Raw genomic sequence first — 27937 nt, 5'->3', positions numbered from 1 at the left:
GGTCCAGGTTTTATGTTCAAACATGTTATTGTTCTCTTGTCACCTTTTTTTGTCAAAAATCTTAAAAGAAAAGATTAGTGGCAGAAATATTGTTTATTCTTGTGCCAATGAGTTGTCAGCAACTGAATGTACCTGCCGAGAAAGAGATGTTCCATTTGGTGAGGAGCCAAAATAAATGTTTGTTCATTGATCCAATGTAAGCCAGAGGGCCACATTAGTTTCACTAGCTATTAACACTGTCACCTAACTTTGTAGAATGTGCAAAAAATGGTTGCTGACCGAATTTATTCTCTGAGAAGGATCTGCTTTTCCGTTACATTCATTTCCAGGAGGTTGATCTTCTGTTCTAAACCAAAGTCTTATAGTTCCGGTGTTGAATGCCCAAAGGTAGACCGGCAGCACTTACACAAACCATGAGGAACAGCTGACAAGTTTCATATTTTGGCTTTGGTCAAAGACATTTGGTCTTCACCAGAGCACTGTTGTTGACCTGTATTTAGTTACTCCCAAAGGGGCTGCTGGGTGTTACCAACTGGCTTGCTCATTAGGGCTTATTCCAGGTACACTTACCTGAGATCTGCTGTGCCCACATTCAAATGACTCAGACACACGATAGAGAAAATATTGGCATGAGATTGGGAAGAACTGAGGGAAGCCATTTGGCTTGTAACTATTTGTGATGTAAATAAGTTCCCCTGGCAGTATTCAGACCACATTTGTGGCGGTCCATGGCAGAAATGGGCAAAGATGTTTGAGATGCATCAGGAATGTCATTCCTCAGCTGCAGTATCTCAAACTCTTCTTTCTGTCTGGGTTGAGGGGCAAGTCTGTAATGCATGTTTACGACTTTCTCATTTTGGTTGTTGCAGTGTCTCAAACTAGTCTGGGAAACTGTTGATGGCTGTCTCTGGAACCATTTTCCAAGGTTCTACCTGTACCCCCACATCCCATGTACATGTTGACAAGAAAGGTGCTTCCAAAAGTCTCAAGCAAGAAATGTTCAAGCAAGGTATGTGAAAGAATATATTTATGTTGAAGGTTGTGTGTCAGTCATGTCATTTGAAGTGTTAGTTACTATGTTACAAAGAGTTTGCATACACTGCAAAATGCGTAAGTGGTCAGCACGGCCAAGATTCATAGCTATTCAGCTGAAGAGACAACAGACACAAACAAGGGCACCCAACATCCATGACCTTTTTTCTTGTTGACAATGACATTCTTGCTTACTAAACTGTAAACAGCCCATATGTCAGGACCACTTTCAGCACTTGTCATGTTTTTCACATTTGTGTTTGAGGTAGTATTTGAGCCTAGGTCTTGACACATTTTTATGCATCATCATTAAATTGTCTCTAAGTGGCTTTCATGTGTGGCTGAGGAAACACATGAGTACATCTGTTACTTTTTATCCACATATCTGTACAGTGTTTGTTTGTATCAATGCATCTCATGTTATTTCAACTTTAGATGATGCCAAAGATGGTCGACAACGTGGTGCTGTCTTGATGTTGGGTGGTCTTTGTGGTCAAAAATGTAAGCTGTCAGGTAAGTGTCTTTAGGAAGTATAGACATGTTTCTTGTTGATAGGTACAAAGAATAGCACTGATATCACTGATAGACATTTATAATGTGCCCATTTAAATATGTTTAGACAAGAAATTTTGGCACACACACTGATTTGCTTCAGGCTTAGCGCCTATTATCCTTCTATTGTAGCTGGAGAGAAGGCTTATAGAGACCTTTCTGGCAAGGGAAAAAAGCAGTGTTCTGGTGAACTCCTGCATCTTTTGTCTTAGGCCTAGGTTTTTAGTGCCCCCAAAATCACATCAGCCTCTATGTCACACTGACATCTTGCTGCATTCTGCTCTAAAAAACCATTTGCACCATGCAAACTGGACAGTAAACATCCCAAGTGTTTGCAAGGCATCAGCGCTTCTGATTTACCTCTTTGATTAAGGAAATGTTACTTCTCCGATAGTGCATTTGTTTTTTTTTACCAACAAGCAAAGGCTTGTATTGCAGACACTGCTGCCTAATCGCTCATAAAACTAAAGTTAACTAGAAAAATCCTACTTTGGCATGCCCAGACACATTACAGTGATATGCTCATTACATTGTCAGAAGTCAGACATCTAGAAGTAACCTTGTGTGTGTTTTCCACCCTATAATTAACAAAAAATAAATGCTAACATTTGAAACGAGGACTGAAATAGCTGTGTCCTTTGGGTAGTTGTGCAATTCCGTGGAATATGGTTCAGGTGCTGGGTGTCTTTCCTTAATAGTGTACTGGATTTCCTTTACAGCAGAGACTCGGCAACATTTTTCTAAAGAAGATGCATAAAATGTTTCCCATCCAGTGTTCTTCTGTGGTCCCAGCTGTGTTTGGCATCAGGGTAGAACTTAATCACAACATTACAAGGAGCGTTTTTAAGGAATGCCTTGAATAGCTGTAGATTTAGCTCCCATCTTCATTGCCAGTACTGCTTACTGACGCATACAAACAAACAACAAGTCTAGTGCCCTCTCCTGACCAAACTTTAAATAACACTTATAGCAGATAGTATTCCCTCCAGTCATATCTGTTCTTCTAATTGGGGCCAATTTTAGAACATTGCAAAGCGAGAGGTTGCACTTATTTCTGATTCCAGGTATAATATTTTTATTAATCTGCTCCCTCAAAGATTTGAAAGAGAATACCTCATAAATATTAATTCTTAATAATTAATTAATTGAATTTGTGTAAAATGTAGCTCTAAATAAAGGCTTTGTTGTGTGTAATAAGTCAGACCTCTTCTCCTGTTATTGTTTTGTTTGTGCAGAGTTCAGTACGTTGGACTTTTTGACTCTTGGCGGAAACGTGACAGAGGGAAGAGCACGATCACAGCAAAGTAGGGGTTGACTTAATTGGATTTCTGTAGTATATCTGAATGAATGACCCTCAGACTCATCACTTAAACAACGCCACCAAGAGTGAAAGTTTGTGTCTGATGTTGACTTTTGCAAACAGTGGAACTATGCCAGCGAAAAAACTTCCAGTTAATTTGTTGGAACTTTTAAATGATCACACATTTTATATGAAATTTTAAAAATGTTTTGGAATAATTTGGTATTTAAGAAATCAATTTAAGATTTGTTAATCTTAAATTAGTAGTTTTCTTCTTTAGGTTACTAGTAGCAACAAAATTAAGATTGTGCCATTTCTGCAACCCATTTTAATACAAAAACAACACATTTTGCATTTTTTTATTTTGAAGTTCTGTGACCCTTTTTTGTGGTCTTTCGGGAGGCCTGTAGTCTATGACGTTATCACACTGTGTGCTCATTATGCCTCATTATCTGACAGATTTTCTACTTTTGTTAGGACATACTTGGACGAAATGCACTCCAAAAATGGTTCTTGGCCTTCCTAAGCATGAAGCAATAATCATGAGTAAAATATATCTGAAATATATCAAATTGAAGGTCTATTTATTTACATAACTAATCATTGAGGAAAATATGCCTGATGTAAACTGAATGTATATCAACCAAGTAAATTTCTTTTATACAGTTCTAATAAATAGGGATGGGTATCGTTTAGGTTTTATCCGATACCGGTGCCAAACCAGTACTTTTGAAACGGTGCCGGTGCTCAAACGGTGCTCAAACGGGTGCTTAAAGAATGGAGAACACAAAATTGGTCCAAAAACCTCTCATGTTCAGCTGTTTTTTTGTAAAAAGATAACAGTGTTAGCCTTTTCTGCAGCTATGGGGCATATATGGTATCACTCTTGGCTGGAAGCAGTGCTTAAACAATGGAAAAAACACAAACTTTGTCCAAAAACCTCTCATGTTTAACTGTTTTCCACTTTTTCTTTGGTCATTTTAGCCTTTTTGGCCAGGGTGAAGGGAGTATCTGCCATCAAACAAGAAGACAGCCGCATGTAACTACGACGGTGTTTGCTAGTTCACCTTAGATGCATTAATTTAATAACGTGGTTAGCCTACTCAACGTAAATTGCACCCGAACAACATTAAGCTACTCACGCAGAGTAGATGATGCTGCGGCCATCATCATCATTTCTGCTACACTGGCAGGGCTAGGGGCCAGGACTCTCCTCTTCGGGTTCTTGGGGGATGTTGCTAACTCCGGGTCTGATAACAGGCACCACACCCGCAGTAGATGTGCCCGGTGTGAGGTCTCGCAGCAAGCTATCAAATACGGCGCATTTTTCGGCTTTTAAAAAAACCTCTATGCGTCGCCAGGTGTTTCATCACATTCGAGGTGTTACCTCCTTTGACAGTATCACAGTATCAGCTTAAAGCACTTGTTGCTGCTGAGTTTGCATATTTTGCTGTGAAGTACAGCCAGACTTTTGACCGCTTCGCCTTGGGCGTTTTTAATCTGTAGCTCTGCTCTAAAAGAACGTACGTACCTGGACCCGCCTACTATCCTCGGAAACGTAAAATGATTGGCTACAATCTAAAGTGTATCACAGCTCAGGAAAAAAAAGCACCGAAATGTGCCCTGCTTTTCGGTCTGGTTACTACCGTTTATGTCAGAACCGATACCGGTACCCATCCCTACTAATAAATTTAACATTTTACGTTGTACTTATGAAACAAAATTATGTTTAAATTTACATGTAATTAAAATACTTAAGTTAGCATTTTCAGGTATAAATATTTTGAGTCTATCCCATAGTCCCTTCATCCCAGCTCTTGCCCTGTAACAGCTGGGGTAGGCTCCAGCTCACCAGTACCCGTCTGAAAGCAACCCTGATAGGCAGTTAAGATAATGAAATGTAGCGAGTCTGTATTGCTGCATTGTTATGTGTCATATGGAGTGGTGCAAATAAGACAGCTGATGCATGATGTAGGCTAATTTAAATGTTTATATAAAATTTCAGGTGGATCTCTTCTGCACTCTAACCTCTAATGACTTTTAGAAAAGATAATCCAGTGTGTGACCCATTACTTTCTCTAAGTTAGTATGACCCCGCTAAAAAGAAGAAGAAAAACAAAAAACAGTGACGTTCCAAACACACCGAAATACTAAATTGGTCCAAGACTTTTGAACAGCTACAGTCTTTTTATGTGACCTATTAATGTGACAGCATTTCTGCTTCTTTTTATCTATTATAAATGGGATGGCATGATCGATTAAATTATCTTTAATTTTTTAATTTAATTTATTCAGAGAAAACTTTTGTCGAATGACCTCTTTGACTGTGCCCAACAAGTCAAAGTAATGTAACACACTGATGTAACACATAGAGATAAAAGAGGTAACTAGGCCTGATGTAATGGGATCATCCTGTGGATTTAGGAGTTATTTGAGTGCTCTGTACATTGTACTTGTACATTGAAGTACACAGGCAACACAGAAGACACAGGCCCATCTAAAATGACTATCAAGATATAACTTCAGTTGAATGCAAAAAAACAGATTTACAAAACAGATTTGACAAGTAATAAGATGTTTTTGTACTCTGTCCTTTTACAGCTTGTATACCCATTGGACATGTTAATGCTCACTTTTATGTTTAAGTCAAGTTTTGATATTGCTGTTTAATAAGTATCAGCAATTACCAAGACATGTACGTACATGTACAAAAGAATGAAATACCTGAAATAATAAATTGCACTATTAGTCAGCCGGCCAGTGTCATATTGCAAAATTAAATCTGACCTCTTTAAAGATTTGATTTGACAAGTCAGGTCAAATAAATCAGACACTTTCCTTCAAGAATCTTAGAATGGACAGTAAAACAGTGTGTCAAAGCATAGTTAGTATATGGTGCGATCATTACTGTGAGTAGATGTCTGAGTGTTGTTTACTGTTTGCCTGAAAGTCTGCTGGGAGAAAGGACAGTGTGTGGGAGAGTTTCTTACCGTCTTGTCCTGTCATGACACTGCGGGGGGTGGGGGGAACAAGTCTGACGGACACCTTAAACCTCCCTAGAGGATTTTCGGGATTGTGAGTGGAGTAAAGGATTAGGGACTTAGTGGCAAACAGCAAACAGTGGGTCTGTGGGTCAGCGTGTCAGTGTATCAGTGAGTCAGTAGGCTTTTGCCTTTCCCAGAGTAGGTCAAATCTTTGTTTCATGAGCAGTGCTAATGCAGCCACTTCCTGGTGTTAGAGAGTACTCACCTGCTCACCTCACATGTTAACATCAAACTGTCCTCATGGTTATCCTCTAAAACCATCACACGTGCAGCCACAGACTAAGGCGTTATCTATGTTCTTCTTCAAACACAGGCAAGAGGCCTCTTTTCTTGTTACAGGAAAGAAGAGCTCTGCTTGCAAAGTGCATTTTTTTTACCATCTATCCATCCATTCTCTTCCACCTATCCTTTACAGGGTCGCGTGGGCGCTGGAGCTTATCCCAGCTACCATAGGGCGAGAGGTGGGTACACCCTGGACCGGTCGCCAGTCTGTCGCAGGGCCAACACTTAGAGACAGACAACCATCAGATTCACACCCACATTCACACGTATGGGCAATTTAGAATGACCAATTAACCTAACCCCACTAACTGCATATCTTTGCAAGTGTCATTCTTAGTCCTTTAATTTTAAACTTCAAGACTGTGAAAAAAACTAAACAAAAAGTTTTCTGCAATTCAAACCAGGCTCATAAAATTCAGACAACACCTGCAGAAACCAGTATCTAATTCTTAACATCTCATTAAAGTGTTATGCTAGGGTTGGTCTTCATGTTGATATTTTCTTTGAAATGTAGCATGCAACTAAACATTGTGCAGACCAAGCACACCCTCTCATTGCAACGCCTTGCTTTGATGCCTTTCCCACCAAGACAATACATCTCACCTCTCTCTAAACACTGCTATTAAATGCTTAAAGAAGACATTACAGAGGTGAGGGCATTAATCCAACTTCTAAATACCTCAGATTCCTGACTAATCATGCATTGATGGGATGGGCCGAAAAAAAGTCCAATCTATGTAGGCCCCGCACTTAAGCCACGGGACTTCAGCTCTTTTGCAGTGCATCACATGACACCCCCTAGAGCAGGGGTGGGCAATCTCAGTCCACGAGGGCCGGTGTCCTGCAGGTTTTAGATCTCACCCTGGGTCAACACACCTGAATCACATGATTAGTTCGTTACCAGGCCTCTGGAGAACTTCAGGACATGTTGAGGAGCTAATTTAGCCATTTAAATCAGCTGTGTTGGTTTGAGGACACATCTAAAACCTGCAGGGACACCGGCCCTCGTGGACTGAGATTGCCCACCCCTGCCCTAGAGGTCCGGGGGGTGTTATATGGTGTTATATATCTGCATGAACGGGACTTCCAGTCTTAGCCAGATGGTTGTACTACTGTGGAAATCTATGGTGTCAATTTACTGCTGCCCATCCATATTACAGTTTTTCTTGATTGCTTTCACCTGCCTAAGGAAACTGGGATCCACTCAGTTTTTATCATCACTATCTCATCAGAGCAGAAGACACCTTTTGGAAAAGTGTTAACCTTTTCTCAATGGATTGACACAGATGTCATTCAAGCAGTCCAACCCCCACTGTTTTAGCTATGGTAACCAAACAGAAAGCACACATTTATTTATTTCAGTCCAACTCATTGCAAGAAGCCAAATTTGACACATGTGGAAAGATAACACATGGGGAAAGATAACACATGTGGAAAGATAACACGGAGGCTATGTAATGGGCTACATTGACAAGCAATGGTGCACTGATTTGCACTGAGTGCTGTGTTTTGTATTTTGCTGTCCATTGTGTAATGACTGACTGGAAGAGCTCATACACGTGTTTGCAAGCTATTTTATTTGGAGGCAACATTTCCTTTTGTTTCATATTTCAAATGTTTTGGCACGGTTAGAGCCTTATGCAAACAAAACATGCCACTTTGACAATGAAAGCCTCTGTTTAGGTCTGTGTGTTAACTGTTTGGAAAATGTGGAGTTTGCTGTCATGCAGCAGTCAAGTCAATCAAGAAAAACTGTACATCATACGTCTTACTTCTAAAAAATGTTTTAGTGGCTAATGCCGATTGGTTTTTATTGCAAAATTTAGCAGGTGACACAATAGTTGCTTACTTCATTGAGAGCTGTACGATTTTTCTTCTTCAGTTCATTAGCCATCAGATATTTAAATGTGCACCTCGAAGGTGGTGGCACCTGACTAGTGTGCATCGTATCAGGTAGTCTGCACTGCAGCTCACGTTGACTATAAGCAATTCGCTTCTGTTGCGCTACTTACTTTTGCTTTGTTGACGATCAGGATTTTAAGTACCATGTAGTACTAACATTAATTTCACACAATATTTATCAGTTTATTTTAGTTCACTGTCCATCGCTGACTCGAGGCAGTAATAGTTAATAGAATCTCATTTAAATTTGCATCTATTCACAAATTTAACTGTTTACTGTAATGTGATACAAAACCTGTTCGGGACAAATGCACCCCACACCCTACGCTATACTTCTTATCTGTGTTCCTTTATGTTCTCATTCACCTGCAAAAATCTTATCTCTCACACACATTGTAGTTCAAACTCCTGAACTGTCAAAATGTGCATACTTTATACACTAAGGATTGAAAGAAAACTATAACAGAGTCTGTGCAGAAAAATAAGCCGGTCTAATAAAGGTCTTACGCAGGAGATAGATGAGACTGCATCAAAAGCATTGCGACACCAACATGGTATACCTAGCATTAAATATAGATGGAACAGCATCACATGAAGGTAACATGGACTTGGGCTTTGTGATACAAAACACAATAATTAGTCTGTTTGGTTTTCCCCTCGTTTTTTGCTAATGTTTCTTTCACAGAGACCAACAACTCAGTTTAGCCAGGAATTCTTCGATCTTCTGTTAATACAGATGAAAGCGACCTTTTAGTCCAGTAACAGAAATTTAAATAAACAACCGCTATCATCTAACACGATTTTAGTGCCAGGTTACACGCAGACACTGATTATAGTCCATTTTGGATGGTGTAACATCAGCATCACTGTTGATTGTACAGGGGGAGTTGGCAGATTTTGGCAGGAAAGCATATCATGGTACAAGTCATGGAGTCTGATAATTGATCTTTTGGACATTTGCTCTGTGGTGGTTACAAAACATGAAAAATGTTTATTATTTATAATCTTTTAATGTTCTTGATATAAAAACTGTGCTTATAAATTGTTACAGCGCAGCTGTACTGGGCTGTGACTGTGATTTTATTCCACTGGATTGATAATGTAAAAATCAGGATGCAGATTCTTTCCATTATTGCTCTTTTTGAAATTTAAATATAGATCATTTAATATTTTTAAATATTATTTCTACTGAGATGTGTAAGATTTAGATTCAGATCTATCCCAGTTGCTAATGTATGATGTGAAAATGACAGCATGCCAGGAGAAAAAGACAACTGTTTACACAGCAAACACAGACAGTCCATAAAGCCACTTTTACTGTTTGAATGAGTAAACACACCCTTTGCCTCTTAGACAGTACAAATGTGGTTACACTGCAGGTGACTTGTTTCTCAACTGGGAATTTTATAACCTTGTTTTTACATACAAAACAACCCTGTTAATTAATAATGATGAATTTCTTGATCAAAACATATTTTTCTACTTGAATCTGAAAAGCAACGCTTACCAATGCGTTACATTTGTCCAATGAGAAAAAAAGAAGGTTACTATTTACAGTGATGTGCAAAAGTCTTGAGCCACACCTCTTTTCTTCATATTTTACTAGGAAAATGGGAAATATGTTCAGAGATTATTGAAACACATGCAAACATACATGGAAATACAGTATATAAGGAAAGAACAGAAAGAACAGAGTGTGTAATCTTCTAACACGCCTGAAAGTCAATATTTGTGATGATCACCTTTGTTCTTCAATACAGCCTGAACTCTTTTAGGCAGCTTTCTTGTAATTTCTTTAAGTAGTCTTCGGGAAGGTTTCTCCAGGTTTCTTGAAGGAAGCTCTTCTTCACTTCTTCTGCCTTTTGTTCTGTTTCCACACTGCTTCAGTAATTTTGAGGTCCTGGCTCTGGAGAAGCCAATTCAGTTCAATTCAATTCAATTTTATTTATATAGTGCCAAATCATAACAACAGTCGCCTCAAGACGCTTTATATTGTACAGTAGAAAGATACACCGACTGATAGTGTCTCACTATGTGTTTTTGTATTTAGGTATGCTTTTACTATGTTAGCAGCATGTTTGTGGGCACTGTCATGCTGAACAACAAAGCCACTGCCAATCCGACACTTTCCAGATGGAATTGCATTGCAGATCAAAATCTGACTATAGTTGTCTGTGTTAAATAATTCTGTTCAATTTTATTTATATAGTGCCAAATCACGGCAACAGTTTCCTCAAGGTGCTTTGTAGTGTAAGGTAAAGGCCCTACAATAATACAGAGAAAAGAGAGAAAAGCCCAACAATCATATGCCCTCACCCAACCACCCACCCTCTATGAGCAGGCACTTTGGCGATAGTGAGAGGGACAAACTCCTTTTTAACAGGAGGAAAGCAATAGCAGAACCAGGCTCGGTGAGAACCACCAGGTGACTAGTTGGGGGTAAGGGGAGGAAGACAGGACTAAAGACATGTTGTGATAGAGAGAGATTAATAATAGTTAATGATTAAATGCAGAGTGAGGGAAAAAGGTGAGTGAAGATGAAACACTCAGTGCATCGTGGGGAGCCCCCAGCAGCCTAGGCCTATTGCAGCAGAACCAAGGGAGGAATGTTCACAAGATCCCCAACACCACTGACTGAAATGCAGCCCCAAACCACGGCAGCACCTCCACCACATCTTATAGATGGGTATAGACACTTGCTGTTGTACCTCTCTCCTGACCTGAACCAAAAAGTTAAAATTAATCATGGACTGAACCTTATAAAGTGCTTGTCTACTCTCCCGGAGCAGTCACAGGCTTTATACATCATGCCACATTCACCCATTCACACAAGTGCTTTCTTCTAAGCTTTTCAGTGCTTTCTAGCTAACATTCACACACATTCAGTCTCTGATGGCTGCATTGGAGATCTTGCCCAAGGATACTTGGCATGGAGACTGGGGGAGCCAGGAATCAAACGACTAACCTTCCAGTTAGTAGATGGACCTGCTCTACCTCATGAGCTACAACAACCCATAAGACCTTTTGCCACTGATTTTAAGCCAAGTTCTTGTGTAATCTGATATACCTCAGCATTTTCTCCAGACCATTTCTTTTTTCTTTTTTTTCTTTTTTTTTGTGTCCCGTTTGGATCTTTAGCCATCAGAATTGTTGTCTTAAGGCCAAGAAAGATGCCAAGCGGATTTATTTTACCAAGTGGATCATCATGGCCTTGCCATATTGGTCCATTTGATTGACCTTTAATATAATTATGAATTTATTTTATTTTCGGTTGCTACAAACGGGACAGACATGACTGGGGGATAGGACAGGGAGAAAGAATGAAAGAAAGAGAGGGAGAGAAAGAAAACCAAAGGGGAGAAGAGACGGTGAGAAGGGGGGGAAGAAAGAAAAAACAAACAAACAAAACACCTGGATCACCTGTATGGAGAAAAAAAACAGAAGAGAAAGCAAACAACACAGAGCAACATAATAAAAAAACAGCACCATCACAATAAACTAGCTAGCAGTAGATAACAGTAGATACTAAATAATAAACGATATTGTGCAGCACGCAAGATAGACAGCGCACAATGTGCTTTGAGGCAGCAGCCAAGAAAGCTGTAGTCCGCGTCTGTGCACACCTGTGTGGATCAGCATGCTTGTATTCCAAAGGCTTCTCCATGTAACGATCTGCTAGGGAGTGTGGGGAGCCATAGCCCCGTCCACCAGGGTATGAAGCAGGTATGGAGAAGATCCAGGCCCCAGATATCCAGAGGCCCCAGAGTACAAGGACCCGAGGAGGACCATCAAAGGGGGGGTTACCGTGCCACCCTCCTGGGAAGAGCTGAGTGGAGCCCCAAAGGAGAGGTCACCCCGCAGCTACGGAGCAGAGGCCAGAGGGGGTTGCAGTGGCGTGCCCGCGGGCTCTGCCGGCAGCCAGCTGTGGCAGAGAGGACCGAGCTTCAGGCCCAGAGGCCAGAGGCCTGGGGGCATCCCACCCCCCGGAAGGATCCCAGCCAGGCCACAGGCGCCAGGCGCCAGGCCCCGCCAATCGGCCACCAGGAGTTAGCTGGTACATACATTAGCGCCCAGCCCCAGACGACAAGGAACACCAACACACCAACGTCTGAGGGCATCAGCCACCGGCAGGGAGTGTGGTGAGGGGAGATAGGCCTCCGTACTTTAGAGTGCCTGAGATGTACCCAGAGAGGTTGAGTCTAAGACCCAACCTGACTTAAAGACACAGACGAACAGGCGCACGCGGACACAGACGTGCATTCCTACCCCATATACACAACCAAATACTTGGCACTCACCCAACGTGTAGACAGACACAAATAGACACTGCACAGACAGTCGCACTCCCCAAACATACTCTATATCCCAGGTCCAGGTACCCCCGCCCTCAGAGGGGCAAGCTGCACCTAGACCCAGGAGATGTAATCCTTCTCTCTGGGGTGGAGGCAACCGGACCACCTCCTTATCTGCAGTAGCAGGGAGGCCCCGCATCCCAGACCCCAGTCTGACGGCCAGCACCTCCTCCCAGCCCCCCAGCCCTGACGGCTAACAGAACTGGGGTGAGTGAAGACCTCAAACCTCCCTACGCCCGCTCATATGTAGTGTTGCTGTGTGCTGTTCTAAAGTGCATTTAAAACTCAGGAGAGCATGGTACTAGCTTCGTCTCAGAGAGCACCACGGCTCTTCCCGAAAACCCTTAGTGTCTAAATGCATTTAAAATTGAGGGTAGGGCACCAGCGCCAGAGGTGGGTTGGAGTACACCGACCATCCTCTGGATGCTGTAAAACGTGCCCACCCCCAAGGCCCTATATGTATGTGTTATGTGAGAGTGTGAGTAATGTGGATGTCTAGGTTGCAGAATAAAATTGAGGCACAGGCGGCCAGAAGGGGACAGAGGGGGAGTGCCTCCCCTGCATCCTGGTGACATACCTGCACCCCAAGCCCTGCGTGTGTGGGTGGGTGTGGTAGAGCGGGAATAGGGAGGCAGCTGAGGATGGGGAGGGAAGAAAGGGAGGGGCAAGCGGCCCCGCCCTGGGGCCAGCTCCCCCGCTGACCCCAGTAGGCACCCCCACACTCTGGAACCCACCAGGGCAAGGGGGCCCAGGCCCATCCGGACCGGGGCCCGCAGCAGCAGCACCACCCAGCCCCACAGAGTCCGGGGCAGCCCACCCGACTCCACCCCAGAGAAAACTGCACCCACCCCATCATCCAATCATCTCCCAAACTACACAAGACAATAGACACCCAGGTTGAGACCATTTCTGATGAGGCTTTGGTGATTATTAGATTAAAGGGCCAGATGCATCTCTCAGGTTCTGTTTCAGGTTTTTGCTGGATTCTTTCCCGTCTTTGTTAACATGATATTCAGAAACTGATCATCTGCTGTGGATGCCTTTTTTTTTTAAGTTTGCCACTTATTGTTTTGTCTTTGATTTGTTCAGTTTCATCAGATTTATTTTAAGAACACACTACATACCATGCTGAGATATGCCAAGGTTTGATCTAACAGGTCTTTGGGAATCAGCTTGTTGGTGCAAAAATACTCTTTTTAAGTCTGTTTTATCTTTGTTATTTTTTATAGATTCAACTAAAGCAATGGGAGGAAAGATGGGCTCAAGGTGTCACGGCTGCCGAGGCGAGCCGTGTGGAGTTAGAAGAAGGACCCAAGATGCAGGCAGTGGATGAGATGCCGGTGAGTTTATTTACACAGTGGTGAGAAGGCAAAACAGGCAAGAGGGAAGACAAAACTAAAGACCTGAACTGGGAAAGCTAAATGACAAACCTGAGATGAAACAAAAAAGGGAAGAGAGGCAGAGAGACGAGCAGGACACCGAGGACCACAGACTGACACCGAGGACCACAGACTGACACCGAGGACCACAGACTGACACCGAGGACCACAGACTGACCGGCAACAGGCAGGAGAACACACAGGGCTTAAATACACACACCAGTAATCAGGGGATGAGAGACAGGAGGGCAACACAGCTGGGAGGAATCTGGGCTGACAGGACAGGGGAAACGTAAACTGATCACACTCACATACGACACGGACCTTCACAATAAAACAGGAAACTCAGATACATGGAACCAGACAAGACATTGAACTAAACAGACAGATTCACAAACAGATGGGGAGACACCATAGACAGACAGATACAGACGCAGACTCAGAGGCAGATCGAAAATAACACAGAACTTAAACAATCATCATCTAGAAAATGATAACAAACTAAAAGCGCTGGGTCACCGACCCAGGACCATGACACAAGGCTGTTGCACAGTACTGTACTTACATTTTGCTGCTACAGTTGGCTTAATTTACCTAATAACCAGTACTGCTTTTGCTGTACACTGCAGTGTGTTGTGGCTTATATTATTGACACATACAATAAAATGCCATTTATACAATAAAATACAATGAAGCAATTTAGTCTGTTTAAAATATAGATTTATTTATTAATTAAAAATAGAATCATGACATTTTATCACACACTGACTTTTCTGAATTGTATTTGCTCTTACAAATTTTTCATTTACATAAAACAAAATAATATGATACAAAAATAACAACGATTACAAATTTCAATTGAAACAGAATTCAAATTCTTGCATTCTGTGAATGCTCCAAAAGTACACACACACACACACACACACACACACACACACACACACACACACACACTTTTAAAAACAACTAGAACTTTGAAAATTGACATTTTCTTTCTGTAGGCCCGCTTTTAGGTATTTCAGGTAATGCCAACCTGATGCATTAAGTGCAGTAATAGAACTGTCAGCACACTCTAAAATACAGTAGGGTGATAAAGTGCTTAATAAGATATGTTGCAATGGCACTTCAATGTCACATTGAGTCTTGGACAAGAAGTGCCTACAATATCAATCATAATATTAAAATACAACAGTTTTATAATTATTTCACACAGGTGTAAAGTAAATTGCTTTAATACAAGAGCAGCACATAGAGGCAAGAGAGAGAGAGGTGAAAATAGTTTATCAAATATCAGCACAAAATTAAAATAAAAGGGTTTTTATGGTCTTTGGTAAAAAATTCCCCCATGCACTGTTTCAGTTGTTTCCTTTGCATTATGGCTGTAAAATCCAAGTCCGTAAGACATATAGTATATCAATACAGCCAAGATGAACACAGTGTTAATACAGGTAGAAGTAAAGAAACCCTGGGTATCATCTCTAAAAATAAAAATGTGATGTATTGATAGACATTAATTTATTAACACTCTTCCATGTTCAAAGTTGGGGAAACTAAAAAAAAAATCTATTGCTGAGCTCCTTTGCTTTCTCGTTGTTGTACTGCTGTTTTCATTTTTCCCTTCCTTGAGTAGACCTCAGTTTGCACCGTTTCCCACCAAATTTAAACTGTGAAGTGATTTTAGTATGGAAATCGGTAAACATTTGCTTTACTTGGTAATGTTCCGATAGACATTCTGCTATACAGTTAAAACTATACAGCTATGCAAAGATTGTGAAATTATGAAGCGTAAATTATGCTACTGGGACACGTGTACGATGTTTCCAGCATATGAAAGAAACAAGACTGGCTTCACCTGGAAAGCATGAAATTTTGCAATCTTTAGACTTTGAGAGCTAAAAATGCCAGCGTGCAGCAGCACATGCTCACTGACCTACCTACCCTCCAAACCTTCACCTGACACTGAAGCAATAGCTAAATGTTTGCTCACATTGCTGAGAATAACCTTGCATTCATATGCTGTTTGCGCCACAGTTGCCCAAATGATAAGCCAGGTTGTGTAAATAATACAGTGGAGATGCTGATTAAACATATTCCAGCTACATGCAGCATGGGGTACCCTTTGACAGAAATCAGTCCAGATTTCTTGCATTGTAACAACAACTTGTTCCCCTCGCAGCCTCACAATGTGATCAAAGTATTTGTGGAATGTAAATGTATTTGCTTTAATGTCATCAGAAGTTAAAGAAAAAGGCACGCTTTAAAAGTTTTTCATTGCTTTGAAAGCATTTCTGTAAAACAGCAGCATTTAGGTGGATGAAGATTTACAATGAAAGAAATAGTTACGTAAAAATGAAAGTATAGAATATATATATAATTTTTTTTACATTTGGACACTGATTATAACACAAAACAGACTATAAAACATACAATGAATTAGGAAAAAAATGTAGTGCATCTTTGAACTTCATCCCGGCAGCATGTGAAAAGTAAAAGTTGTAAGGTACAAACGACAAAAGTGAAAATTAATTAATGCAAGACTTTATGGGTTTATATACGTTTGAAAATGGAACCTGATATCATTACTGTACATTTGTATTCACTGTACTTTTTTGCATTGAAATCTAAACTTTATTATTGAGTCTTTCATATTTTAGTGCTGCTCTTTGATTTTTGTCTCTGACGTATAAAAGAATAAATGTATCTGCATCCAGACTTAGCGTATTTGCTCACCTCTAGGCACTGAAATGCATTTGAGATTCTTTAAATACTGACTACAAGAGTTTAGAAATAAATTAAAAGTTACTACAAGCAGTAAACTGTATCAATACCTATTTCTTTAGAACATAATACTTATATACTCATAATATTCTTTTTTGTGCCCATAATTTTCTTAATGTAAACCTAGAGTGTTAATTCATACGTTTATGCAAAAATACACACAACACACCTATTGAGTAACTGCTATAAAACAAACGTGTTTGTATTTGTAAAGATAGTCTAGTAACATCCTCTGTCGATAATTTAAAAGTCTTTTGGGTGGGCATTTCTCATTTTAAAGTACTCTGTGTAAAAGTTGTTTGTCCAAAGTTGGTCAAATTTGTGTTTCTTTAAGTCAACTTGTCTACAATACACTCAAGAAAATAATTAATTATACCACTAATAGTAATACTCAATTTTTTATGTGCATCCACAGGTCTCCACTATCATGTCAGGGACATCTGTTTTGACAATGCTGTGCTGAGAGTTGAAGTAAACCATTGAGAGTGGTCGACGCTCTGTGGGAACGCAACATGAGGCTGTAGCTGTGTTAATACCATTGACTTTGAGTTGGCTGAAGACAGTGGCATGGAATGAGGATGCTATACCTGGGGAACCGGACAGATGTTGGGGGCAATGTCCCATGCAGTAGTTCATATGGTAGCCTTCAGGCGCAATGATCCACTCATCCCACTGGATGTCTTTAAACTTGATGTAGAAGTCTCTCTTGCAGCAGACTGTTACATCGTCACCGCAACGCACTGAGCGCTTCCTGAGCAAATGCTTGGAGTGGTCATCACGGAGACGCACCTGAGCCACCAGGAAGGGCTGGTAGGGGGTTTCAGCAGAGCCATCTAGGGAGCAAAGGTTCTGTCCGTCTTCTTCGCAGGTGACCTCCAGCTGCAGCCGATGTTGGCCCCCGTCCAAGAAGGTTTGCAGGGTGTGGGTGACAGAGAAAGTGTGCCAGTTACTCTCCTTGACGTGCAACATCTTTTCCATCACCAAGGTCCGATTAGAGCCTGAGATGTCACCATCTACGGAGAGGAAAACCTGGGCAAGGAGACGAGAGTTCCGTTGTGGGTCCTCAGAGGCACGGGCATAGATCCACAAAGAGGACTGGAGGACCTGGATACTTTGGCCACGTTCCTGCAGAAACTGAAAGGTAAGGCTAACGCTTGCCTTGTCACTGCTCTTTGCATCATCTATGAAACAATGACAATTAAGAAAAACACACAATGTTAATATTTGGAAAAACTTCATAGCTCATCACCTTTCTTACCCTTATAAAATTAATGGAAGTAACAATCCTCTTTCACTGTTTTAAGCATTTTACCTTATGGTTAACTTTTCCTACAATACAGCACAAGGGATATTGTATTTAAATGTTTAGGCAGATTACATGTATATTTGATTTTAAATATAAAGACCCAAATGCAAGTCCTGGAGCAAGCAGCCATCTTCAGACTTCTTCAAATTTAAATGCACCGTTGCATTTTATGTTGTGAATATGTATAACAGATTTTGGAGACCCCAGCAACAGAAACCTGAGAGAGGGCTTTTAGTCATTTGCACTCCTCTTTGCAGAAGCTGTCTATGCACTTCATACAGATTTTGATTTACATATTCATTCTTGTCCTCTTTGTCTGCCACCCAACTCCAAATCAGAATCCTATCACCACAACCTGCACGAAATTACGTAAATTCACTTTTTATTACTTTCCCGTGTAAATCTTGTTAAAAGTGCAACAATGTAACACTGAAAGATAGATTCCTTTTAAAGCTTGCTTACCACCAGTTCATGTATTTCCACTTTAAAAGGCAATAAAATATGTAGTTTGCCCAAGGGGAGCAAACCTTTTTGCACATAAGTAACGATAGATACTTGGATCCTTAATATTACAATATAATAGTTCAGGGAACCCTAGCCTTATGTTAATATCTTACGCAGGAAAAGAGACCTTATTAATCACAACGCGCTCTCCTGTAGCGTTATTATGCCATGCGAAAACAGCTTTATAGCATAGAAAGTGGATACAAGACTTACTTATATCTGCAAAGCTCACTATTTCATAGGCTTGATCTCTGGTTGGTATATTGTTTTCTAGTTCAAGGGTACCATCCTGTCTGACGCGCCCCGAGTGAAGTTTGCGCAGCGCCGTGAGGAGCGCGACCCGGGGCACGGTGTGAGTGATGTTTGGTTTCTCTTTCAGGTGCAGTTTGTCCAAAAGTTGCTGCTTGGCGAATTCTATCATCATCCTTTCCTCTGCGTCCTTATCCATCGCTGACAACCTGCAAGACGCGCAGCCCGGGGAGCCACTGACCCAGAGACCCTTAAACAGCAACGGTGCCAACAGGAGGAACGCTGAGAGTGACAAAGACATGGCCATCTTCGATCTTGAAGTAAATAACTGCGTATTTGTACTCGGACTGAGGTAACTAATAAACGTCCAGACTTCTAAACTGGAAAACCAATAAAAAAAATCTTCAAATCCTTCCCCTTCTGAGTTGTTCTTTGCGAAAGAAAGTCTCCCGAACGTCAGAGGTCCTTGTTGGTAGCTCGTGAAGAGAGGAGCTGAGTGATGTTTCACCCTCCTGATGGTAAAGATATCTGGGGTAATCCACCAAAACTGGTGACACGTTGGAAGGATGCACCAATGAGCGCATCGGGAAGCTTGGAAATTACTGGCAAAACACCTCTGTCCTCTCTCACAACACACGCACGGGCACACGCAACACACACGCACGCAACACGCGTTCACATGTAGGTTACTGTCTCACAGTCGCTGCATACAGGTGCTACATGATATCACACGCTGCTTTAGATTAATTACTACGCAAGTCCATGGCTGGTTTGGACACATATCGGGAAAGCCCGATAAGGTCTTGAGTTTATCACAACAGGTATTTTCTGTGCCACGTTTCTCCACTTCAGTGCCACTGATACGTAACCTGCCAACGCTCTTGTCGATCAAAGTTGAAATTCTCTGCCCTTTAACCTACTTACAGAATATTCGTGTCCCACAGACACCAAGCAATTGAATCCGTGGGCTTTAGCTTAACCTGACCGAAAACACTCGAGGATATGAGGCGGAGAGTTTAACGCGGTATTTGAAACACGTTCCGTCATGTTTCCTGCAAGGTGTCATAATGTGGTGCAGTAAAACGATGCCTCGTGTGTGTATGTGTGTGCGTGTGTGTGTGTGTGTGTTTGAAGGAGAGAAAGAGAAAGCTGGGAAAAGGCGAATCCTGCCTTCATGTCGGTACATGATTTGTCTGTCTGGGTTCTCGCAAAAGTGCTGAGCCAGCTTGACATAGCCTACTAAAGATAACGCTGCCAATAAGCCGGACAGTGTATGCACTTAAATAGGCAAAAATACGTTAAAGTGACCCTCTTTTCATCATGTCGGGGTCCAGGTCCAGTGTGAGCAGGAAAAACAATGACTTCCACAATCATTTAACACATAAACTACATGCATATGCACATGGAAATAATAATTGTGAAACAGATTATCCTAAAGCGGTCACGTGTTGATTGTGCGCACATCTCCACAAACATAAACTGTATGGATCACAACACGGGTTGCACGCATTTTTATTTCTTTTATTTTCTTTGTGTTCACGTTTAGTGTTAAATGTGAGTCAAGGCCTTATCATGTTAAAGGAGTACTTGCCTGCCCACGTGTGGGGCATTTTGAGAATTACAACTGACCTCACCAAGTGGTGTCAAAGAATGTGCCCAATACATTTGAATAATTTAAACGTTAAATCAAATAAACACGTTACATTTATTACCTAGAATTGTCAGCATTTTTCCTAGGGAGGTTTGAAAAATAAGGTTAAAACCAGCGTATTTTTAACTACTGCCGTGAATACAAACAATATATATATATATATATATATATATATATATATATATATATATATATATATATATATATATATATATATATATATATATATAATGTTTATTAGATAGACTAGATGTTATAGGCTATAAGAAGAAAAATATCATCTTAAGAAATGTGAAATCGTTACATTTTATAGTATTTAAACAACTTTGAATGACACATCTCCTACAGAAGTGGACAGCTGTCAAATTACATCCCAGTAATAGATTTTCAAACATCACTGAGATGTAACGAAACTGCATATTACATTTTAACGCTTGATGCACAAAACAAAGTTCTCATGCATCCTGTAGGCTACGTATCCGTACGACTAGGAGGTACGCCGCTGACGTCAACTGTCGGTGAGGGGAAAAAAGTGACGCTAACACACACAAGCCGGAGCCCTGACGGGGGAATAGCGTTTTGTTTCTTTTTTCTTTAGTTTTGTGTCATTTATTCTTTAGGGTTTTGTTGTTATTTAGCAGTATTCCTGCGTCGGACTCGACCGCCGTGTTCTTCAGCGCTTGCTATCTCGCATTAACGTCCATGCTGCTCTCCCCTCACGCGGCGCTATTTTGACAGTCGGGGTCGCGGTGAGCCAACTCAAGCTAGCAGCACCATTATATTAGCATCGGTAAGTCATTTGGAAAGCTTGCTAACCGTACTAGCTAGCACCTTCTATTTTGAGACCTGACAGTGCTTGTACATGTCCACAGCAAGTTTCGCCATTCTGTGATCCATGGCACACTCTTATTGAACAGCGAGTTGTAATATTAACGTTGTGTTTCATGGACGCTGAGTAGCTAGCGTCCACTAAAAAGAAAAGGCTAGCTAGCGGGCTAGTATTAGCTAGGTAGCTAATTATACACGCCGGACGAGGCAGGCTAATGCTGTGAACTAGCTATTGTTAGCATAGAGGCAAGCTAATATTTTCAGTCAGCTGCACAGCTACGACTCTGACCAAACTGCCATCTGTCTTCTACAGACCCAAGTTGAAGGATTCTCCACGCAACTCAAGACATACTGCCAACAACACGGTAAGCCGAACCCGCGAAGATGACTCAAGAGCCACTATCTTTAATATGTAACGCAACGTTAAGCACCATCTTTAAAGTCCGCCTTCTCTATGCCAGGCACGAGATGGCCATGTTAACATTTTATCCTTCCAATCGTGACCGAGAAGGTTCACTAAAACCCTGGGAATATTTGCTTTTTCCGAAGCGATTAACTATCTGGATGAATCAAAATTAAGTAATTGTTAATTGCGTATGGCTCTTCATTGAAGTCATACTCAAAACACACACTGGATACAACAAAGTTTTATTTATTGACGTGTGTGACTTTCATATAACAACTCAAGACTTGAAACGTCAGCTAACAAGGTTGAGATATTAATACAAACCAACGGAAAGTTACAGAGCTGTAGTGTTTTTATAGGACTGAGTGCCGGTGGGTTGCATGGCGGAATGCAGGTTGTACTACAGTACTAAGCCGTCTTCACTGCTCCAAGCAATTTAAGGTTGTATTGTGTTAAGTGTTTTCATTAGCTTGCTTTTTGACATTCAAGTAAATATCAGTGATTTTAAGCCTTGGCTCTTCCAGTCTTAATTCCTTAATAATTCATTATTAGTGACTCAGAACTGGCTAGAGATTTGTGCCCCAGTAAATCGCACAATCGTAAGTGATCAAGAAAACAGTGGGGTTTTCTCAAGACATACTTAACACGTGGTCATCACTCTCGGAGTCTTGGCTTTAGCTTTACTTTTTTGAAACTCAATCCAAAAATAGGCAGCAACAGTGCTGTGAAAACAAGGTGGGATAACAGCATAGAATAAGTGGTTCAAACATCTGCTCTGGGAAAATGACATGTGTGCCTGGGAAAACAACAAAAAACTCCCCCCCCCAACATATCAATTGGTGTTGGCCAGTCATGTGACAATGAGAACTGATAAGTGGCAAGCAGGGACTTCCATTTTAGTTCCATTTGATGTTGAGATTGTCATAAAAATGCTTCCCAGTTAGATTAATAGTAGTCCAAGGTGATAACCCCGATAAAGCAATGTTAGTTTTTCTGGTTTAAAGCACTGTTACTACTTTATAATCAATTTTTTCCCTAATACAGCTTTATTCTCTTAAATATTTTGTAAGCAACACAGAGTATGATTGTTGGTGTCAGGGCAGTATCATTGAAAAGTATGGTCCATTGTAAGATCTGTAGGAGGTGAGTCATTGAATCAACAGTCTACTGTTGCTAAGGCCACCAATGAGAAAGATGGAGTAACCTGCCTCTCTGTCAACATATTTCCCTCCCTTATACCCTGCAGCCTGTGGATCTTTGTGCATATACATAAATTCATGTAACTGTGAAGTATTGATTGCTTATGGAGTTTTATGAAAATCAGGAAATTTGTTGATTACTATCTGTTAAGTATATGTAATTTCATGTTTGTGTTTATTGTGGTTTGCAGGGTGCTTTCGCCTATTCTAGTAAATCATGTGGTTTTTATGCTAACTTGCTCACTTTAATGTATTTGCTTCCTGCATTCATGTATTCATACAAGCCAATGTGGCCATTGTAAGCATATTTTAAACCTAGAGTAATTAAAAAAATAAACTTATCCAATAAGATTATATCTGTGTATTTATCACTCAGATATCTGCTTTTGCCTCTGAATCTCTGTTTGCAGCAGCATAAGCAGAAGAGTGGCTTTTTCTAGAGAGATTTGAAGAGCTATTTATAGATCTCTGCCAAAGCACCAAGCGTGGTGCTGTTGCTGCTGCTCCTATCTGTCTCTGCTCTTAACCGCTCCTGCTTCTGTTTCTCTCTCTCCATCTTCATTTGTTCCCTCTTCACCTGTTCTTAGTTTTCTGAACTCATTTTCTCATGATGTCTTCTACTCTGTGTTTGTCAGTCTTCTTTTTCCTTTACTGTCCTCCATTGCTTGCTTTGATGTAAATTATCGATCAAAGCAGAAGGGAAGTGACATGGTTATAAGTCAGGCCTCAGATTGGTACATCAGCTTGACTAACTTTAGTATACTTTGTTGCAAAGCTGGATGTTTTTTGCATTTGTTAGTAGCCTTTATTTAGTAAAAGATATGGCTCACAGTCCTCAGACCATGCAGAATCACAGTAGATAAGGTGGGTTTGCCTAAATAAAGGTGTTTTTGTAAAAACCTGTTATGACTGCTTTGAATATTTGCAGTGTAAATAACAACAGCTTTCCAAGTGTTTCATAATAGCTTTAGCTTAGCTATGCTGCATGCAGAAATGGCAGCATCTTGTAAGGTGGTTGTGTTCCCACTCAGTCTATCTGTGGTATCTTTGGCTACTGATCCTCACTCAGCCCCTCCCCTTTCTTCCTTCTTTCTAAGCCCTTCTCTTACTGATCTGTGAAAGAAGCTACCTGGCTGAAGAAGTGACAGGACAGGTTATGAGGCATTAGTCCATGCAATGCATTTTATCCCAGTCATGTTGTTAGCCTGAGACTAACCTTTTTTCAAGGCCATGCTAGGATTGTAGAATCATTGGTTGGGTAAGTCTGGTGTCTTAAATTAAGCAATGCTAGAAAAGATGTTCGATGCTAAACAGCTGTTTATTAAATTTCTCTGGCTGCTTATGTTTTGCAGGGCCCTCTCAAATGTTAGGTGATGCTACTAACCACTGAGCCACAGTACTGATCTTCTGCTCAGTGTTTCGACTTTAAAGGGAAATTTATTGTACAGTTAAGTGCATAAGTGTATGGGCTATGGCACAATATTTGTAATTTTTCCTCTTTACACCACCACAGTGGATTTTAAATCAGATAGTCAAGATGTAAGTGAAGTGCAAACTTTTATTGTCACTACAAGGGGTTTAACAAACACATTGCATTAATTGTTTGGAATGTTTTGGCGTTTTGCATAATAACACAATTTCAAAGGCTCAAATGTGACTGGACTAACACAATTTGAAATATAAAAATGATCATTTTAAATACCTGGGCAAAGATGACGTGATTGTAGTGACTGCCTGAAGTCAAAAACCCCTGGACACCACTAAATCTCCCTTGAGATGCTCTGCCAGCCTGTTCTGCAGCCACCTTTAGTTGCTGCTTGTTTGTGGGTTTTTCTGCCTTCAGGTTTATCTTCAGTAGGTGAAAAGCATGCTTTGTTAAGTTGAGATCAGGTGGCTGGCTTGGCCACTGAAGAAACTCTTAGGTTGCATTTGTACCGTAGTCTGTTGTAATTCATTATCCATTATCCAGAGACTATAGCCTTGTACACTTAGTTCATCCTCCTACTACTACTTTTATCATCATCAATAAACACTAGTGGACCGGTTCCACTGGCAACCATACATGCTCATTACAAGATTTGACAGATAATTTGGCATGCTAAGGTAGGGCTGTTCGATGTAACGATATATATCGGATGACGATATAAAAATGTCTATCGTTTCATTTTACGCTATCGTTTGTTTCATGGTGTCGCAAAATAAACTGTTTAGGCATTATTTTCTCATAGTTTTGATGGTCACTGTAGTGGCTATATTAATTTATTAAAGTTCTCTCTTTCTCTTATATTTAATATAACCACACAACAGATGGACAATCGCCTGTTTTTATGCGTTGTCGTTAGCAACAACGATGGTAAAACCATTGCATGTCCGCTTGTTTATTTTCCACATAAACCTTTCATAATAAAGCTCAAGATCCTGTTGAGACTTCTCAAAATAAACGGAATCATGTGAAAAAGTATGCAGAGTATTTACGGATGAGAAGCAAAAAGGAGCCGTCAGGTGCTAAAAAATAAACCTTAGACTCAAACGTTAGAACAGGCTTTCCCCCGCAGCACGCCGTGTAATAAATACAAATGTTGTATCGGCTGCTGTTTCCTATGTCTAAAAATGTGTAGTTTCATGCATCGGTTAAAACACTCGACTCCAGGTACACAACGCCCAGCTGGAAACACTTCAGCAACCCGAGATTCACAGAATTTACAGAAAATGTTAAATTTTTGTGATTTATATCGTTATCGGATGATAGATGTTTTATATCGGGATAAGAGATTTTAGTCATATCTCACAGCCCTACGCTAAGGATCATGAGTCATTCGTTACCTTTTCAGTTTGTCTTCCCTTCATTATAGTGCAAGCTGTGCTTGATTTAATTAATATATGTCCAAATATTTTTTTCCCCCAGATCTGGGCAGGTTCTACGTTCAGGTTTTAGATGTTTTCTGGCAAACTGTATTCTAGCTTTCTTGTTGTTAAGTGTAATCCATGTATTGCACAACTGCTGTAAACCCTCTGTATTTAAATACCCTGTGCATCTCTTTTAAACTCTGACAGTGATACCTCTTTGAATATGCTTGAGTTAGGTAAATGTTGTGAAAGATATTTCTTAACCACGGAAATAATTCTGCGATTATTTACTTCAGTTGGTTTCCACCCTTTTAGGGCGTTTCTGGTGTTGCTGAGCTGGTCAGTGATTTCTGCTGATTTTGCCATTTCTCAGTTTTTCTGTCTCTCATGGACAGGTTTATTTATTTTTGTACCTTAATTGACAGTATGTGACCAAATACCTCTTATTAAGAGTGAACAGTGAATAGTTATTATATGCACTTGAAAATAATCTCAGATTTTTGATGTTGAATTTGTCATTGCAAAATGAGGAATGAGGAACAGACTTCACCTGGCCATGAATCTGCATGTCAGTCAGTTGTCTAATTACTTTTGTGTCTTTGCAGAGGTGGCACTATGTATATCGTCAGCCTTAAAGCTAAACTCTGCACTGAAATCACATTTTGATAGTTTGATTCAAATTATGAAATATAAATGAAATAAATATCGAGGATTGATGTGAGTCTAGATATATATTTGAACATAAACTGCCCTCTCCCAAAGCAGGAGAAAAGCATTACAGAATAACCTAATAATTACTACATGTACTATAAAAGTAACAAAGCTCAGAGTACCCAAGTTGCTGTTGGAGGGTTGTTTCTATGTTTCTGCGTGAACTTGTAGTACTGTAACTCTTTACCTGAAAGGCTACTAGAAGTAATCCTTGAAGCTATTTTCTGAACTGAGTGCTTTCTGTCATATTTCATGCCTGATCACAGAACAAAACAACTGGGTTTGTATCAGAAGTCAGTAAGGGTGGTCTCTGCCTACGCAGCTACGCCTGGAAAAAACATAGAAATTGTTCTAATGGTCATCAAACCACATCTTATGGATGTACGGTATATGCTGATGTGTCAGTGATATCAAGGGTCCAGAGGAGGTTGCATTTATAAGAGGAAAGGGTTAAAACAGTTTTGTTCTATTTGAATAAAGATTGGACACATAAAACAGTGTTTTGAGAAAACAAGATTTACTGAGACTTTTAGCTGACTAGAAATGTAACACTGATCTGTGAAACTGGTGAAAATGATATTCTGATATGCATTTAAACAGGCCTATATGTCAATTGCATGCAAGTATCCATGATGGACGGGGGTAGAACTCCCCACAAAACAATGTGCACCATTTTTCTTCTTCGACTTCTTCGTCTTCAACTTCTTGAAGTCCAATCCTATGGCGTGCATCTTTTAGTAAAGTCTGTTTTAAATAATCATTTTATTTGCCTTTATGAAATCTTCTCTTAATTGTAGACTTAATATTAATGATCGACTTATCCCCTGGATTGTGTTATAACTTGCATGAAGTGAAACTTGGTGAAGCTGTTGGTAGGTGAAATTGTGTGTGGACTTTGAGGCCTTTTTATGCTGCACTATGGGTTTTTTTTTTAAGCGGTACCAAAGTTTTGACCAGTGGTACATTAAATTTTTAATTTTTTAGCGAACTAAGGATGTGCAGTCTAACTTGCATCGCGAGCTCCTTTGTCTGCAAGTTGTGAGTTGATATTCAAATGACTTTTGACTAATGATTGAACAATCAGTCTTTTTTTCACAGCTGCATGAATACAATTTCTAGAGGGACCACATTCTAACATTTTTCTTCAAATTTTGCTCTATAAAGCCTGGTCACATACTGTCAAGCCTGAAACCATGAGACAGATAATCCTCCTGATGTTTTCCTTGATGCTGAACTTTTGACTGCATAATTTCCCTCCACTGCATCTTTCAGCTGTCATTTGCAGTGGGGGCTACTGGGAAAACATGCAAATGTGTTGTCTTGTGGGATTAAGGCTTTTCCTTGCTAATGAGGTGGTTTCATTATTTCACTCCATCTTCCCTTCCTCCTCTTTATTTTTTTTTAAATTGTTTATATATTGGAGCAGTTGTCTGGTTCACCAGCATCTGTCAGTACTCATTTAGTTTGTCCAGACAAACGCCAAAGACAACGACTTCAGACTTTCCATATAATGAGTGATGAATGGGGACTGTGGCTTCTGCCTGTCTCCAGGTGTTTGATTATTGCAAAAAAAGTTCCAAACCTTAACCTGTACCTGTAAAAGAGTCTATTTATT

General features: G+C 40.4%; 2 protein-coding genes across 13 annotated transcripts in view; one reads left to right on the top strand and one right to left on the bottom strand.

Annotated features, from left to right (window-relative positions):
• Positions 1 to 16193: 16193 nt before the first annotated feature.
• Positions 16194 to 19297, bottom strand: LOC146575006 (inhibin beta B chain). The gene is made up of 2 exons (XM_085275162.1): positions 18645 to 19297; positions 16194 to 17802 (listed from the first exon to the last, which is right to left on the bottom strand). The coding sequence occupies exons 1-2, from the start codon at positions 18985 to 18987 to the stop codon at positions 17021 to 17023; spliced, it is 1125 nt and encodes a 374-aa protein (XP_085131288.1). The 5' UTR covers positions 18988 to 19297; the 3' UTR covers positions 16194 to 17020.
• Positions 19298 to 20822: 1525 nt separating this feature from the next.
• r3hdm2 (R3H domain containing 2) overlaps positions 20823 to 27937 on the top strand; it is a 59700-nt gene continuing 52585 nt past the window's right edge. For 8 of the 12 annotated variants that reach the window (XM_085275156.1, XM_085275154.1, XM_085275158.1 and 5 more), the window contains exons 1-2: positions 20824 to 21121; positions 21473 to 21524. The gene's annotated coding sequence lies outside the window, so the exon portion shown is untranslated. Of the gene's footprint in view, positions 21122 to 21472; positions 21525 to 27937 lie in introns of all 12 variants that reach the window. The other 4 variants (XM_085275149.1, XM_085275153.1, XM_085275147.1 and 1 more) reach the window with 2 other exon arrangements.

This window comes from Mchenga conophoros, linkage group LG5, assembly GCF_057382185.1.
Source record: "Mchenga conophoros isolate Kocher_MC1m ecotype Shallow Benthic linkage group LG5, M_conophoros_male_GT1.1, whole genome shotgun sequence".
Lineage (NCBI taxonomy): Eukaryota > Metazoa > Chordata > Actinopteri > Cichliformes > Cichlidae > Mchenga > Mchenga conophoros.
The sequence above is the reverse complement of the archived record's forward strand: the minus strand, read 5'-3'. Positions and strand labels throughout refer to the sequence as shown.

Coding starts and splice junctions, on each gene's coding strand:
- LOC146575006 (XM_085275162.1), bottom strand. CDS start 18,987: ATGGCCATGTCTTTGTCACTCTCAGCGTTCCTCCTGTTGGCACCGTTG. Junction 17,803..18,644: donor AGTGAGCTTTGCAGATATAA/GTAAGTCTTGTA, acceptor ATTGTTTCATAG/ATGATGCAAAGAGCAGTGAC.